The 16,495-nt window shown below is 44.3% G+C and overlaps 2 protein-coding genes across 3 annotated transcripts; both read right to left on the minus strand.

Annotated features, from left to right (window-relative positions):
• Nucleotides 1-16: 16 nt before the first annotated feature.
• LOC133128231 (zinc finger protein 271-like) lies at nucleotides 17-7,590 on the minus strand. Its single transcript, XM_061241609.1, has 4 exons — nucleotides 7,488-7,590; nucleotides 4,350-5,118; nucleotides 3,787-3,845; nucleotides 17-3,570 (listed from the first exon to the last, which is right to left on the minus strand). The coding sequence occupies exons 2-4, from the start codon at nucleotides 5,102-5,104 to the stop codon at nucleotides 1,733-1,735; spliced, it is 2,652 nt and encodes an 883-aa protein (XP_061097593.1). The 5' UTR covers nucleotides 5,105-5,118; nucleotides 7,488-7,590; the 3' UTR covers nucleotides 17-1,732.
• A 320-nt stretch (nucleotides 7,591-7,910) lies between these two features.
• Nucleotides 7,911-16,220, minus strand: LOC133128020 (zinc finger protein 883-like). 2 transcript variants are annotated; one of them, XM_061241223.1, is made up of 4 exons: nucleotides 16,083-16,220; nucleotides 12,923-13,691; nucleotides 12,350-12,408; nucleotides 7,911-12,119 (listed from the first exon to the last, which is right to left on the minus strand). In XM_061241223.1, exons 2-4 carry the CDS (start codon nucleotides 13,675-13,677, stop codon nucleotides 9,985-9,987), a joined length of 2,949 nt encoding a protein of 982 aa, XP_061097207.1. In that variant the 5' UTR covers nucleotides 13,678-13,691; nucleotides 16,083-16,220; the 3' UTR covers nucleotides 7,911-9,984. The 2 variants fall into 2 exon arrangements, with proteins under 2 accessions (XP_061097207.1, XP_061097209.1); XM_061241225.1 differs by lacking the exon at nucleotides 12,350-12,408.
• Between the last annotated feature and the right edge of the window lie 275 nt (nucleotides 16,221-16,495).

Raw genomic sequence — 16,495 nt, forward strand, 5'->3', positions numbered from 1 at the left:
TTTTTTTTAAAAAGGATGCCCTGGGATAAATGTCAGTGGGAACTTTTGCAAGTGGGACGAGAGAGAGAGCGAGCCAGAAAGAAAAGCCCCTGGAGCTGTTTTTTGGTTTGCACAAGGGCCCAACAGCAGGGTTATTTTTTATTTTAGGGACCGAATTTCATCTCTCAAGATGCAGGCCAGCATCCCTATATGCCAACTCAGGGCTTGAACCACCAAATGCACAGTTTCCAGTCAAATATTCTACCACTAGGCTACTCTGCCGCTCGATGTACAAACACTGGTCATGTGGAACAAAGGTAAATACTTTGGACTGTTATCCCTGAACAGGGTTCATATTGAACAAACATAGCCTTTAATTATTTTAACACATCTTCATATTATTTAACTGACTTTCCTAAATACAATACAGAATTTAAGCACTCATCCTTTCCACCATTCGTCATCTGATTGTGCAGTTAGGCTTATGATCCCTTATCATGCGTTTGCTCCCAGATTAGAGACAAAAGGGCTCAATAGGCTCTCATTTATCCAAAGTGACAATCCTCCCCTTGAGCAATGCAGGGTTAAGGGCCTTGTTCAAGGGCCCAAGGGCTGTGTGGATCTTATTGTGGCTACACCGGCCACTGACCTTGCGGGTCCCAGTCATGCATCTTAACCACAACGCTACAGGCCAGCCTCAGGCCCAATGCTCCCACACTGACAGCAACACAATACTGCATGGCTGCTCTCCTGGGTCCACTGTGTCAGGATACAAACCTGTAAGGTCACATTAATACAGTATTAAAACACGAGACTTCCGATGTCTCTGCGGATCCCTTAACTTCATTAAGTTCTTTCCACATTGGGTGCAGTGGTAGAGGCGTCATCCTGTATGAGTTCTCTGCCGTGTGATCAGGTGCGATGACGAAACCCTTCCCAGACTGGGAGAAGTGGTATTGAGCCGTGTGTGGACTATCAATACTGATTTTGTTTTGAAGTTCTTGCCACACTGGGAGCAGTGGTATGGCCTTCTTCTGGATGACTTTGCATGTGGATTGTCAATTGAGATTTAGATTTGAAGATCTTCCCAAACTGGGAACTTACTTCCCTTGTGTGAGTAAGCTGGTGGTATTTCAGTCCTGTATTTGATGTGAATTTTTTCCACTTCCAGCCGCTCCCCTGTATGACTTCGTGCGTGGATTGTCAATTCAAATTTGGTTTTGAAGCTCTTTCCACACTGGGAGCAGTGGTATGGGCGTTCCCCCTTATGCCTTCGAGTGTGGATTGTCAATTCTGATTTTGATTTGAAGCTCTTCCCACACTGGGAGCAGTGGTATGGGCGTTCCTCTGTATGCCTTTGTGTGTGGCGTGACAAATCTTTTTTTGATTTGAAGCTCTTTTCACAGAGGGAGCAGTGGAATGGCCGTTCCCCTGTATGGCTTTGTGTGTGGACTGTCAATTCATATTGAGATTTTAAGCTCTTTTCACAGTGGGAGCAGTGGTATGGACGTTCCCCCATATGTCTTCGTGTGTGGAGTGACAATTCTGATTTTGATTTGAAGCTCTTTTCACAGTGGGAGCAGTGGTATGGACATTCCCCAGTATGTAGTCGTGAGTGGACTGTCAATTCAGATTTTGAAATGAAGCTCCACCCACACTGGGAGCAGTGGTGTGGCCGCTCCCCTGTATGGATTAGCAGGTGTCTGGTGAGATGCGATGACAAGGCATAGCTCTTCCCACACTGGGAGCAGTGCTATGGGCGTTCCCCTGGATGAGTTAACTTGTGGACTGTCAATCTTTTTTTTGTTTTTACGTTCTTCCCACACTGGGAGCAGTGGTATAGCCGCTCCCTTGTATGTCTTTGTGTGTGGACTGTCAATTCATATTTAAATTTGAAGCTCTTTTCACAGTGGGAGCAGTGGTATGGGCGTTCCCCCATATGTCTTTGTGTGTGGTGTGACAATTCTGATTTTGACTTGAAGCTCTTTTCACAGTGGGAGCAGTGGTATGGGCGTTCCCCGGTATGTAGTCGTGAGTGGATTGTCAAATCAAATTTTGAAATGAAGCTCTTTCCACACTGGGAGCAGTGGTATGGCCGCTCGCCTGTATGGGTTCGCTTGTGTGTGGTCAGTTTTGATGACGAGAAAAAACTCTTTCCACACTGGGAGCAGTGGTATGGACGTTCCCCTGTATGGGTTCGCTGGTGTTGGGTCAGGAGCGATGACGAGCCAAAGCTCTTTCCACACTGGGAGCAGTGGTATGGCCGCTCCCCTGTATGGGTTTGTTGGTGTGTGGTCAGTTTTGATGACGAGAAAAAACTCTTTCCACACTGGGAGCAGTGGTATGGACGTTCCCCTGTATGGGTTCGCTGGTGTTGGGTCAGGAGCGATGACGATCCAAAGCTCTTTCCACACTGGGAGCAGTGGTATGGCCGCTCCCCTGTATGGGTTTGTTGGTGTCTGGTCAGGTTCGATGACGAGATAAAACTCATCCCACACTGGGAGCAGTGGTATGGCCGCTCCCCTGTATGGGTTCGCTGGTGTTGGGTCAGGAGCGATGACGATCCAAAGCTCTTTCCACACTGGGAGCAGTGGTATGGCCGCTCCCCTGTATGGGTTTGTTGGTGTCTGGTCAGGTTCGATGACGAGATAAAACTCATCTCACACTGGGAGCAGTGGTATGGCCGCTCCCCTTTATGGGTTAGCTGGTGTGTGGTCAGGACCGATGACGAGACAAAGCTCTTTGCACACTGGGAGCAGTGGTATGGCCGCTCCCCTGTATGTCTTCGTGTGTGGATTGTCAATTCAGATTTGTATTTGTAGCTCTTTCCACACTGGGAGCAGTGGAATGGCCGCTCCACTGTATGGGTTTGCTGGTGTCTGGTCAGGAGCGATGACGAGACAAAGCTCTTCGCACACTGGGAGCAGTGGTATGGGCGCTCCCCTGTATGCCTTCGTGTGTGGCCTGTCAATTCAGATTTTTTTTTGAAGCTCTTTTCACACTGGGAGCAGTGGTATGGCCGCTCCCCTGTATGACTTCGTGCGTGGATTGTCAATTCAAATTTGGTTTTGAAGCTCTTTCCACACTGGGAGCAGTGGTATGGACGTTCCCCTGTATGGGTTCGCTGGTGTCTGGTCAGGAGTGATGAGGAGACAAAGCTCTTCGCACACTGGGAGCAGTGGTATGGGCACTCCCCTGTATGCCTTCGCGTGTGGACTGTCAATTCAGATTTTTTTTTGAAGCTCTTTTCACACTGGGAGCAATGATATAGCCGCCCCTCTGTGTGGTTTTTTTGGTGGATTGTCAGTCCTGACTTGGTTAGGAAGCTCTTCCCACACTGGGGGCATTTGTGGGCCCCTGAAGTGCCTGTGTGGGACTGTGTTGGTATGGGGAGTGTCTCAGAGGCTTTGGAGCACTGAGTTGTTCTGCTGTTGGATGGGTTCTCAGCTCCACTTCTTCCAGACACCAGAGTCTCTCTGAGCTCCTTTGCGTGAACCTTTTCCAAGTGCTGGTGAAGATTCACTTCCTCTGTGTGAACAAATGGGCACTGAGAGCAGGCAAAGACCTCAGACGATGCCTCAACAGTTTGTCCTGAGGAGAGAGAAGGTGCACATGAAATATTAAGCCTATAGGAAATGGAGATGCAAGACTTTGATGAATATCACTCAACATGTGTACATCTGTGTACTCGCTCTCCTTGTCCTTGGTCAGATAAATGACTACACAGCATTTCTTACAGCTGAAAAAACAAAGGCTCGAAATAGAAATGCCTGTTCTTTGAAAATGAAGAAAAGAAGGGATCTTTACCCGTGTACTCTTTCCTTGGGAAGATGACTGTAGGGTTATGGGAGGCTTCAAGACAGAGCCTGTTCAAGACAAATGAAGGCACATTATATGGTTGTCTAAGGTTGGCCAAGAAAGAAGAACTACACCCAGGGCTTATTCCAATTATTTATTTTTCTGATCTCTTTTCTTTTACTTGGACTTACACCTAGCTCCACCCATCAAGAGAGGCAAGGAAAAATTGCAAGACAAAATAAGATGGGGAGATCGATACAATGTCCTTGCTCCTTCAAACATCAGTTCAAAGCCACGTAAGCTACAGATGTGGCAGATAGGGAGAGGTGGATCCACAGGTCGATAATTTATATATCAGGCTTTCTGGAAAAATACTTCTGCAAAGGATACACTGATGTTTTCTTTCTCAGAGCAAAGATTGGGAAATTCTAACTTCTACTTCTAGCTCCTAGAAGGAACATTTATCGGATTGGAATGTCCGTAGAGATGATGGACCTCAATCGATTTCCTGGTCAGAAGCAAGTTAAAGGAAAAAATAATGAATTGGAATGAGCCCAGATCACCACACTCACCCATTCTCTGATGAAGCCGACTGGTGTTTCTGCGGTCTTGCCAGCTGGCCAATCATCTTTCTCTTCCAAGTCATGACCTGGTCCATCTGACTCAGTGAACACTTTCCCTTCATTGGTGAGAGCTCCTGCCATCTCTGTCGAGATGTCACTCCCTGGCCTTCTTTCCTGGCGAAGGGACATAGTGACTCAGGAACTGAATTACCTGTTATTTTTATTCTGCAAATCACCACTCTTGGCTGATTCAGCAGGCAGGCAGTGACCAGATTGGACATCTCCTCCATGTCCTGTTGACCGTATTCTGATTTCACTCCAATCTCAAATTTGTGAGTCTGACAGGTTAGATAAGCTCCACCCTTCCCCTTCTGTTCATCCCTTGGTTTTTCTTGCTCTCTCCTGAGTCCCTTGTCATCCATCACACCATCTTCTCTCTCTATTTTCACACTCTGCCTCTCCTCACATTCCTCTACTTCCTCCTTCATGTTGGATAGTCTGTCTTTTTCCTCCTGGGTCATCTCATATAAAGTCTTCCACTCTGTCCTCTCTGCTATGTCATAGCTTCTGTTGAGTCTTGCGTTTGGCTCCATCCCTGTGGAATCTGTGCTTTCAATCACAGATTCAGCCTTCAAGGCGGGGCTTAAACATCTCATAGAGTCAGGCAAGGATTCGGATTTGCTGTTGCAGGGTGTCAACTTTGTGGAATCCACCACTCTTCTAATGGGGGGGTGGGACAGGGAGGCAAGCTTACATTCTTCCATGAAGGGAGCAGTGGCTATAAGAGAATAAAGAAATTAATGTTTAACGCTCCAGATGAGAATTTTGAAATAAGGTATCGCAATTACTTAATGGAAAATGTCTTACAACTCAGGTTTGAGTGGACACAGGGAGGCACATGGCAATAGAAAATCTGGGAGCTGCGCCCCTAGTGGACCCTAGTACCATTTCAGAAAGTCTTACATGGTATAATTTTGGCATTGGTAACATTTTGTTTACTTGAGACAATTTGAGATATCTGTAATCCATGATGCCCATTTCCTTCTCATCAAATCAGTACAGTCTCTTGCCTTACAACCAAAATCTTTCTTTACTTGCAGATAATGGTTTAATACATGGGTTGGCAACCCTGGTCGTAGAGAGGTGCAGGGTGTGCTCGTTGTTGTTCCTACCTACAATTGGTGAATGTGGCAAGTTCTCTTAAATCACTTGTATGAGCGATTGAAAAACAAATCAGTTTGTATGTATGATTCTTGCGCGAGCCCCAATGATTACAAATAAGGGATATAAGATTTTAATTCTTTCATGAAGAAAAATAGAAACCATCCTCCAATAAGTGTAGACTCACACATTTGAATTCATTTAAAAAATCGATTAAATTAAAAATGACTAGATGTGAGAATGTTGACCAGTAAACCATTCAATTCCAGAAAATGTTACCAATGTTTAATTCAGATAACTTTGGCCAGATTATTCATTACTGTGGTAGAAAAACTACCCCAGTCTGGGTTAGATGGACTAGGTGTTCCCTCCACATTTGCTGAAAACTTCTTATGAAAATAGACACAACTACAATTGGGTTCATTGTATAACTCGGGCTGGTCTGCGCAGAGCAATACATACAAACAGTTTCTCACACAATCCCAAAAAAGACTGAGCTCTTCTCCAAATGAATCCACATGTTATCCTGTTTCTCTAACGCCTCCTGTTGGGGAGCTTAAACTCAATTCCACCCACTGGCTTACATCACCTTTCTCAGCACTTTTCTCATTTCTGCCCAAATCTTCTACCAATATTTACACGTCTCTCAATCTCTTTTAGAAAACATAAGCGGTTACCTTGCTTTTCCTCTGCTAGTTATATTCATGACTTGCACATGACGTACGTGGTTACCAGAAGACTGTGGCTTGATTGGGCCTTTTCTAACCTGTTTTATAAAAATAGTACCATGCTCTTATTGTTGTAAGACTTCTTCACCCCTCCTCCCACATAATGTTTTTCTAACACAGGAACATACAGAAACACATTTTGAAAGTACAGAGATACACGTGAAAGTATTTAAAAGGTAAAATATCAATACAGTACACTTATTATAGGATAATTATTAATACAGAGCTCTCCTAAAGAAATGTAACATACACATTACCATTACATTTTACGTATAACTTGCATGAGAAAAAACTGCTTCATATCGTCCACTTTTTATGGTGCTATACCATTAAAATCAAAGATTAGATGTTTTATAACAGCGCGGTTGTGAAGTCAATAAGTTTTACAATGGAAAAATGGATATTCTTGGAAGATTAAAAAAAAACCTTACGTCAAAACTACAGTTTCTTGCAAATCTGAAAAAATGGTTTCCGAGTAGGGAACAAGGAAAAGACAAAATATAAAAGGGAAATAAGCGATTATAATCTAGGAATGTGCCCTAAACCAAAGATTTTACATGATCGGAAGATGCAGAACTGGCGTCTTTCCCGATTGTTAGCACACATGCGCAGTTGTGCTTTTCAGCGGCCAATAACAATAGCGACAAGTAAGAGTAATTAGCAACCTAGCTGACATAAAAGTACTCACCAACTATTGGACTCTAAATACAACTACCTAGATTGTTAACATAACGTGTTACCTCATCAACCTTAGCTCATTAACATTATGCCTACTGCATAACGTTATTTTAGCTGCTGACACTACTTCACGTTAGGCACAGACCGAGTCGCTTCTGACCGGCGCTAATCTGATTAAAACTTGATTTTCGTTGGACTGTCTAAACAATTAGCGACGGGCTGTGGTGTAATTGTACTGGGTCCGGCAATCCGAACCACGCATAGGAATATGTACTATTCCGTATTTCTAGAAATAACCTGTTTAGCTAACTGTTTTGGTAAAACTTCGCTCTCATAAAGTATCAGTTAGGACGTTTCAGACGCGAATGGCTGCCTCTCGCTCTCCCTATTATTCTCTCCCCAAACACCCCAATCTTTTGAAGATACTGTGTGACTTCAAATACCGCAAACACGTGTTTTTGTACTTTTAGCTGTTACTGAAACCTGACGCTCATTAAACGGAAACGAATTATACTTGTTGCACCAGTCACTCGTAGCTACGTTTTGTCAAACACCCCGCAAGAAAGACACTGATACGTACCCCTGGTATCGCTCTCTACACAGTACTCGAACGGATTTAAAGAATCCGCGTTATAAATGGTTATAACTTAGTGACAGTAAGAACACAAGTAGCCTAATGCACCGCAGTTGCAGACGAGGGTGGATTGAAGCGAATCACATCAATGACGCGGATACCAAACGGGAGAAAAAATTCGAAATAAAAGTTTGTTGGAAGACGTCTTGGGTGAAGGCGACCGGGGAAGCACAGCAATGAAACCACAGAAATGCAATAGAATGAAATTATATTGTAGCGTGGCAGGGTTCCATGACGAAACTGACAAGCAATGTAATTCGGTTCAACAACTTTATTGCTCAGGAAACATCAAGCACAAGGACACTGGTTTCAACTCAGCAAAACAAAGAAGCACTTTGCAATAGTGCCTGAGACAATAGCCCCCCAACAGCCCCCCCATACCCCACACAGGGCAACAAGATTTGTTCAAACAATGCACACGTTTTATTTAACATAAACAGCTAGCAAACCTAAACAGACACATTACATTTTGCTAGCAACAATGCTTATGTACATTGAAAATGGTCTCACCAACCTGGAACTGTGCGACCCCAGTTTGCCCCCCTAGATGCCACAATATTTTATGTGGTGAATTAATAAAGCCAAACAATGGCAATATACAATATACAAAGACAGCTTTAGTTTATTCCTGTCTATGTTATCCATCTCATTTTTATTTGAAGGAGGTATGGAGGGAATACTTCATTTTTTGTCAAATATTAAAAAAAAAACAATAAAATAAATCTGGTTGTGTTTTTGATGTTGGAGGGACTGTTGTTATTTACAATTATATTTGAACAATTTTGTCATTTTGGGAGACGGTTTTAATCCAAAGTGAATTACAAGTGCACAGGTTCTTCCACAGGTTAAAAGCATCAAAAAAACAGCGGAGGCCAATGAGGAGTGGCAGCAGCATTCTGGACCAGCTGGACCAGCCAGGAGGGAGTTGTAGTAATCCAGACGGGAGATCACGAGCACCTGGACGCAGGGGTGGGTGGCTTTCTCCATCACAAGATGACACAAACAGCATATATTACAGAGGAAGAACCTGCAGGTTCTGGCAGTGGAGGATATATGTGGAGCGAGGGTGAGGTGGTTATCAAGAGTCACCCCAAGATTCTTGGCCGTATGGGAGGAGGATACTACAAAGTCCTCAACAATCAGTGAGAGGTCGATTGTCGGAGAGGAGCAGGGATGGAGAGAAGCTCAGTCTTTCCAAGGTTAAGCTTGAGGTGGTGGGAAGTCATCCACGCAGAGATATCAGCCAAGCAGGCAGAGATCTGTATGGTCACCTGGGTATTGGGAGGGAAGGAAAGAAAGTGCCATCGACATAAGAATGGCAAGAAAAGCAATGGGAACAGAACCAAGAGACATGGTATATAGAGAGAAGAGGAGAGGACCAAGAACTGAGCCCTGAATGACTCCAGTTTGTAGGGGGTGTGGGTCTGAGACTGAGCCCCATCCAAGTCACCTGGTAGGAATGATCAGAGAGGTAGGAAAACACCATGCGAGTGCAGATCCTGTTACACTCACATCCCAGTCAGCGATGAGAGCAGAATCTCTTGGTTGACTGTATCGAAGGCGGCCGACAGGTCAAGGAAGATGAGGACAGGGGAGAGGGATTTGGCTCTAGCAGAGTGGAGTGCCTCAGTGACCGCGAGTAGGGCAGCCTCAGTGGAGTGACCACTCTTGAAGCCGGACTGGTTTTGGATCATGAAGATTGTTAAGTTGACAGTTGGGAGCAGACCGCACGTTCCAGAGTTTTAGATTGGAAGGGAAGAAGAGAGACAGGCCGGTAGTTGTTCAGAGCAGAGGGGTCAAGAGTAGGTTTTTTGAGCCGAGGAGTGACTCTGGCCCTCTTAAGGGAAGCGGGCATAGTGCCGGAAGAAAGGGAAGTTTTGATTAGAGAGGAGAGAAAAGGGAGAATGTCATTAAAGATGGATTGTTGAAGGGGAGAAGGGGAGGGGACAAGAGGATAGGTGGTTGGGCGGTGGGATGTGAGGAGTTTCAAAGTGTCAGAGACAGAGGGGAGAAAAAGAGGATAGGGAGTTGGGGAGGGTGGTGGCTGCATTAATTTTACAGTGAAAGAAGTAAGATTTAGCAAGACAGACAGAGGAGTAGAATGATGATCGGAGGGCATGGAAGGAAGCTATATCACTGGGGAGACAGGACCTTTTCAATTTTCTCTCCGCTGGCTGCATTTTGGATCAGTCAGCTCGTAGAGCATCAGAAAGCCCAAGGACTGAGGAGGGAGGCCCGGGCTAGTCTGGTAGTGAGGGGACACAGACTTCCGATGTCTCTGCGGATCCCTTAACTTCATTAAGTTCTTTCCATATTGGGTGCAGTGGTAGAGGCGTCATCCTGTATGAGTTCTCTGCCGTGTGATCAGGTGCGATGACGGAACCCTTCCCAGACTGGGAGAAGTGGTATGGCCCTTCCCCTGTATGGATCTGTGTGGGGACTATCAATACTGATTTTGTTTTGAAGTTCTTGCCACACTGGGAGCAGTGGTATAGCCTTCTTCTGGATGACTTCGCATGTGGATTGTAAATTGAGATTTAGATTTGAAGATCTTCCCAAACTGGGAGCAGTAGTATGGCCCTTCCCTTGTGTGAGTAAGCTGGTGGTATTTCAGTCCTGTTTTTGATGTTAATTTTTTCCAACACTGGGAGCACTGGTATGGGCGTTCCCCTTTATGCCTTCGTGTGTGGTGTGACAATTCTGATTTTGATTTGAAGCTCTTTTCACAGTGGGAGCAGTGGTATGGCCGTTCCCCTGTATGCACTCGTGTGTGGATTGTCAAACCTGATTTAGATTTGAAGCTCTTTCCACACTGGGAGCAGTGATGTGGCCGCTCACCTCTATGAGTTTGCTGATGTCTGGTGAAGTGTGATGACGAGTCAAAGTTCTTCCCACACTGGGCGCAGCGGTATAGCCGCTCCCCTGTATGGCTTAGTGTGTGGACTGTCAATTCATATTTAGATTTGAAGCTCTTTTCACAGTGGGAGCAGTGGTATGGGCGTTCCGCCATATGTCTTTGTGTGTGGAGTGACAATTCTGATTTTGATTTGAAGCTCTTTTCACAGTGGGAGCAGTGGTATGGGCGTTCCCCAGTATGTAGTCGTGAGTGGACTGTCAATTCAGATTTTGAAATGAAGCTCCACCCACACTGGGAGCAGTGGTGTGGCCGCTCCCCTGTATGGATTTGCAGGTGTCTGGTGAGATTCGATGACAAGGCATAGCTCTTCCCACACTGGGAGCAGTGGTATGGGCGTTCCCCTGTATGAATTAACTTGTGGCCTGTCAATCCTTTTTTTGATTTGTAGTTCTTCCCACACTGGGAGCAGTGGTATAGCCGCTCCCCTGTATGGCTTTGTGTGTGGACTGTCAATTCATAGTTAAATTTGAAGCTCTTTTCACAGTGGGAGCAGTGGTATGGGCGTTCCCCCATATGTCTTTGTGTGTGGTGTGACAATTCTGATTTTGACTTGAAGCTCTTTTCACAGTGGGAGCAGTGGTATGGGCGTTCCCCGGTATGTAGTCGTGAGTGGATTGTCAATTCAGATTTTGAGATGAAGCTCCACCCACACTGGGAGCAGTGGTGTGGCCGCTCCCCTGAATGGGTTCGCTTGTGTTTGGCCAGGTGCGATGATGAGCCAAAGATCTTCCCACACTGGGAGCAGTGGTATGGTCGCTCGCCTGTATGGGTTCGCTTGTGTGTGGTCAGATACGATGACGAGATAAAACTCTTCCCACACTGGGAGCAGTGGTATGGCCGTTCCCCTGTATGGATTTGGGTGTGGACTTTCAAATCTGATTTAGATTTGAAGCTCTTTCCACACTGGGAGCAGTGGTATGGACGTTCCCCTGTATGGGTTCGCTGGTGTCTGGTCAGGAGCGATGACGAGACAAAGCTCTTCGCACACTGGGAGCAGTGGTATGGCCGCTCCCCTGTATGCCTTCGTGTGTGGACTTTCAATCCAGATTTGTTTTTGTAGCTCTTTTCACACTGGGAGCAATGATATAGCCGCCCCTCTGTGTGGTGTTTCTGGTGGACTGTCAGTCGTGACTTGGATAGGAAGCTCTTTCCACACTGGGAGCAGTGGTATGGACGTTCCCCTGGATGGGTTCGCTGGTGTCTGGTCAGGAGCGATGACGAGACAAAGCTCTTCGCACACTGCGAGCAGTGGTATGGCCGCTCCCCTGTATGCCTTCGTGTGTGGACTGTCAATCCAGATTTGTTTTTGTAGCTCTTTTCACACTGGGAGCAATGATATAGCCGCACCTCTGTGTGGTTTTTCTGGTGGACTGTCAGTCGTGACTTGGATAGGAAGCTCTTCCCACACAGGGGGCAATTGTGGGGCCCTGAAGTGCCTGTGTGGGACTGTGTTGGGATGGGGAGTGTCTCAGGGGCTTTGGAGAACTGAGGTGTTCTGCTGTTGGATGGGTTCTCAGCTCCACTTTTTCCAGACACCAGAGTCTCTCTGAGCTGCTCTGCATGGACATTTTCCAAGTGCTGGTGAAGATTCACTTCCTCTGTGTGAACAAATGGGGACTGAGAGCAGGCAAAGACCTCAGACGATGCCACAACCATTTGTCCTGAGGAGAGAGAAGATGCACATCAAATATTAAGCCTAGAGGAAATGGAGATACAAGACTTTGATAAATATCACTCAACTCGAGAAAAAAAAAAACGTGTACATCTGTGTACTTTCTCTCCTTGTCCTTGGTCAGATAAATGACTACACAGCATCTCTTACAGCTGAAAAAACAAAGGCTGGAAATAGAAATGCCTGTTCTTTGAGAAAATGATCAGAAGGGATCTTAACCTGTGTACTGTTTCCTTGGGAAGATGACTGTAGGGTTATGGGAGGCTTCAAGACAGAGCCTGTTCAAGACAAATTAAGGCACATTATATAGTTGTCTAAGGTTGGCAGAGAAAGAACAGCTACACCCAGGGCTTATTCCAATTACTTATTTTTCTGATCTCTTTTCTTTTTCTTGCACTTACACCTAGCTCCACCCATCAAGAGAGGCAAGGAAAAATTGCAAGACAAAATAAGATGGGGAGATCGATAGAATGTCCTTGCTCCTTCAAACATCAGTTCAAAGCCATGTAAGCTACAGATGTGGCAGATAGGGAGAGGTGGATCCACAGGTTGATAATTTATACATCAGGCTTTCTGGAAAAATACTTCTGCAAAGGATGCTCTGATGTTTTCTTTCTCAGAGCACAGATTGGGAGATTCTAACTTCTACTTCTAGCTCCTAGAAGGAGCATTTATCAGATTGAAATGTCCGTAGAGATGATGGACCTCAATCGATTTCCTGGTCAGAAGCAAGTTAAAGGAAAAAGAGGAGAAAAATATTCAATTGGAATGAGCCCAGATCACCACACTTACCCATTCTCTGATGAAGCCGACTGGTGTTTCTGTGGTCTTGCCAGCTGGCCAATCATCTTTCTCTTCCAAGTCATGACCTGGTCCATCTGACTCAGTGAACACTTTCCCTTCATTGGTGAGAGCTCCTGCCATCTCTGTCGAGATGTCACTCCCTGGCCTTCTTTCCTGGCGAAGGGACATAGTGACTCAGGAACTGAATTACCTGTTATTTTTATTCTGCAAATCACCACTCTTGGCTGATTCAGCAGGCAGGCAGTGACCAGATTGGACATCTCCTCCATGTCCTGTTGACCGTATTCTGATTTCACTCCAATCTCAAATTTGTGAGTCTGACAGGTTAGATAAGCTCCACCCTTCCACTTCTGTTCATCCCTTGGTTTTTCTTGCTCTCTCCTGAGTCCCTTGTCATCCATCACACCATCTTCTCTCTCTATTTTCACACTCTGCCTCTCCTCACATTCCTCTACTTCCTCCTTCATGTTGGATAGTCTGTCTTTTTCCTCCTGGGTCATCTCATATAAAGTCTTCCACTCTGTCCTCTCTGCTATGTCATAGCTTCTGTTGAGTCTTGCTTTTGGCTCCATCCCTGTGGAATCTGTGCTTTCAATCACAGATTGAGCCTTCACGGCGGGGCTTAAACATCTCATAGAGTCAGGCAAGGATTCGGATTTGCTGTTGCAGGGAGTCAACTTTGTGGAATCCACCACTCTTCTAATGGGGGGGTGGGACAGGGAGGCAAGCTTACATTCTTCCATGAAGGGAACAGTGGCTATAAGAGAATAAAGAAATTAATGTTTAACACTCCAGATAAGAATTTTGAAATAAGGTATAGCAATTACTTAATGGAAAATGTCTTACGATTCAGGTTTGAGTGTACACAGGGAGGCACATGGCAATAGAAAATCTGCGAGCTGCCTGTAGTGGCCCCTTATACCATTTCAGAAAGTCTTGCCTGGTATAATTTTGGCATGGTTACCTTTTGTTTATTTGAGACATAATTTGAGATATCTGTAATCCATGATGCCCATTTCCTTCTCATAAAAACCTTGCAGTCTCTTGCCTTACAACCAAAATCTTTCTTTATTTGCAGATAATGGTTTAATACATGGGTTGGCAACCCTGGTCGTAGAGGTGCAGGGTGTACTAGTTGTTGTTCCTACCGAGAAATACTTGTAAATACGAGACAATTGGTGAATGTGGCAAGTTCTCTTAAATCTCTTGTATGAGCGATTGAAAAACAAATCAGTTTCTACGTGCGATTATTGCGTGAGCCCCAATGATTACAAATAAGGGATATAAGATTTTCATTCTTTCATGAAGAAAAATAGAAACCATACTCCAATAAGTGTAGACATTTGAATTCATTTAAAAAATCAATTTAATTAAAAATGACGAGATGTGAGAATGTTGACCAGTAAACCATTCAATTCCAGAAAATGTTACCAATGTTTTTTAAATGAGCAAACTCATCAATTCAGATAACTTTGGCCAGATTATTCATTACTGTGGTAGAAAAACTACCCCAGTCTGGGTTAGATGGACTAGGTGTTCCCTCCACATTTGCTGAAAACTTCTTATGAAAATAGACACAACTACAATTGGGTTCATTGTAGCACTCGGGCTGGTCTGCACAGAGCAATACATACAAACAGTTTCTCACGCAATCCCAAAAAAGACTGAGCTCTTCTCCCAATGCATCCACATGTTATCCTGTTTCTCTAACGCCTCCTGTTGGGGAGCTTAAACTCAATTCCACCCACTGGCTTACATCACCTTTCTCAGCACTTTTCTCATTTCTGCCCAAATCTTCTACCAATATTTACACGTCTCCCAATATCTTTTATAAAACATAAGTGGTTACCTTGCTTTTCCTCTGCTAATTATATTCATGACTTGTACATGACGTACGTGGTTACGTGGTTGTATGAGTGAATATGCTTTGGGCCTTTTATAACCTGTTTTATAAAAAACTTATTGTTGTAAGACTTCTTCGCCCCTCCTACCACATAATGTTTTTCTAACACAGGAACATACAGAAACACATTTTGAAAGTACAGAGATACACGTGAAAGTATTTAAAAGGTAAAAGATCAATACAGTACACTTATTATCGGATAATTATTAATACAGAGCTCTCCTTAAGAAATGTAACATCCACATTACCATGAAATTTTACGCATAACTTGTATGAGAAAAAACTGCTTCATATCCTCCAATTTTTATGGTGCTACACCATTAAAATCAAAGGTTAGATGTTTTATAACAGCGCGGTTGTGAAGTCAATAAGTTTTACAATCAAAAAATGGATATGAAAAGATTGTTGGCAGATTTTTAAAAAAACGTCAAAACTACAGTTTCTTGCAAATCTGAAAAACTGTTTTTTCCGAGTAGGGAACAAGGAAAAGACAAAATATAAAAGGGAAATAAGCGATTATAATCTAGGAATGTGCCCTAAACCAAAGATTTTACATGATCGGAAGATGTAGAACTGGCGTCTTTCCCGATTGTTAGCACACATGCGCAGTTGTGCTTTTCAGCGGCCAATAACAATAGCGACAAGTCAGAGTAATTAGCAAGCTATCTGACATAACAGTACTCACCAACTATAATTTACCATTATCGAACTGGACTCCAAATACAACTCCCTAGAGTGTTAACATAACGTGTTACCTCATCAACCTACTGCATAACGTTATTTTAGCTGCTAACACTACTTCACGTTTGGCACAGACAGAGTCGCTTCTGACCGGCGCTAATCTGATTAAAACTTGATTTTCGTTGGATTGTCAAAACAATTAGCGACGGGTTGTCTGTAATTGTACTGGGTCCGGCAATCCGAACCACGCAACTGTTCTGGCAAAACTCCGCTGACCTGCATTAATTCTGTGAGTGACTGTCTCATAAAGTATCAGTTAGGGCGTTTCAGACCCGAATGGCTGCCTCTCGCTCTCTCTATTATTCTCTGCTGAAACACCCCCGCCTCCAAATTTTTTGAAGATATTGTATGACTTCTAATACAGCAAACACAGGAGTTTTTTTTACTTTTAGCTGTTACTAAAACCTGACGCTCATTAAACGGAAACGAATTATTCTTGTTGCACCAAAGTCACTCGTAGCTACGTTTTGTCAAACACCCCGCAAGAAAGACACTGATACGTACCCCTGGGATCGCTCTCTACAGTTAAAGGCGTCCCCTTGATCCGGTGCTCAGTACTCGAACGGATTTGAAGAATCCGCGTTATAAATGGTGATAACTAATAAATGACAGTTGCAGTAAGAACGCAAATAGCCTAATGCACCGCAGTTGCAGACGAGTGTGGATTGAAACGAATCACATCAATGACGCGGATACCAAACCGGAGAAGAAATTCGAAATAAAAGTTTGTTGGAGGACGTCTGGGGTGAAGGGGACCGGGGAAGCACAGCAAAGAAACCACAGAAATGCAATAGAATTAAATTATATTGTAGCGTGGCAGGGTTCCATGACGAAACTGACAAGCAATGGAATTCGGTTCAACAACTTTATTGCTCAGGAAACGGTTTCAACACAGCAAAACAAAGAATCATTTCTGC

This window comes from Conger conger, chromosome 5 (assembly GCF_963514075.1).
Source record: "Conger conger chromosome 5, fConCon1.1, whole genome shotgun sequence".
Taxonomy (NCBI): Eukaryota; Metazoa; Chordata; class Actinopteri; order Anguilliformes; family Congridae; genus Conger; species Conger conger.

What these genes read in the sequence shown, in the direction of transcription:
- LOC133128231 (XM_061241609.1), bottom strand. Translation starts at nt 5,104, where the DNA reads ATGGAAGAATGTAAGCTTGCCTCCCTGTCCCACCCCCCCATTAGAAGA. An exon ending in TCGGCTTCATCAGAGAATGG is followed by an intron (nt 3,846 to 4,349) that starts GTGAGTGTGGTG and finishes TGTCTTGAACAG; the next exon opens with GCTCTGTCTTGAAGCCTCCC. An exon ending in CCCAAGGAAAGAGTACACGG is followed by an intron (nt 3,571 to 3,786) that starts GTAAAGATCCCT and finishes CTCTCTCCTCAG; the next exon opens with GACAAACTGTTGAGGCATCG.
- LOC133128020 (XM_061241223.1), bottom strand. Translation starts at nt 13,677, where the DNA reads ATGGAAGAATGTAAGCTTGCCTCCCTGTCCCACCCCCCCATTAGAAGA. An exon ending in TCGGCTTCATCAGAGAATGG is followed by an intron (nt 12,409 to 12,922) that starts GTAAGTGTGGTG and finishes TGTCTTGAACAG; the next exon opens with GCTCTGTCTTGAAGCCTCCC. An exon ending in CCCAAGGAAACAGTACACAG is followed by an intron (nt 12,120 to 12,349) that starts GTTAAGATCCCT and finishes CTCTCTCCTCAG; the next exon opens with GACAAATGGTTGTGGCATCG.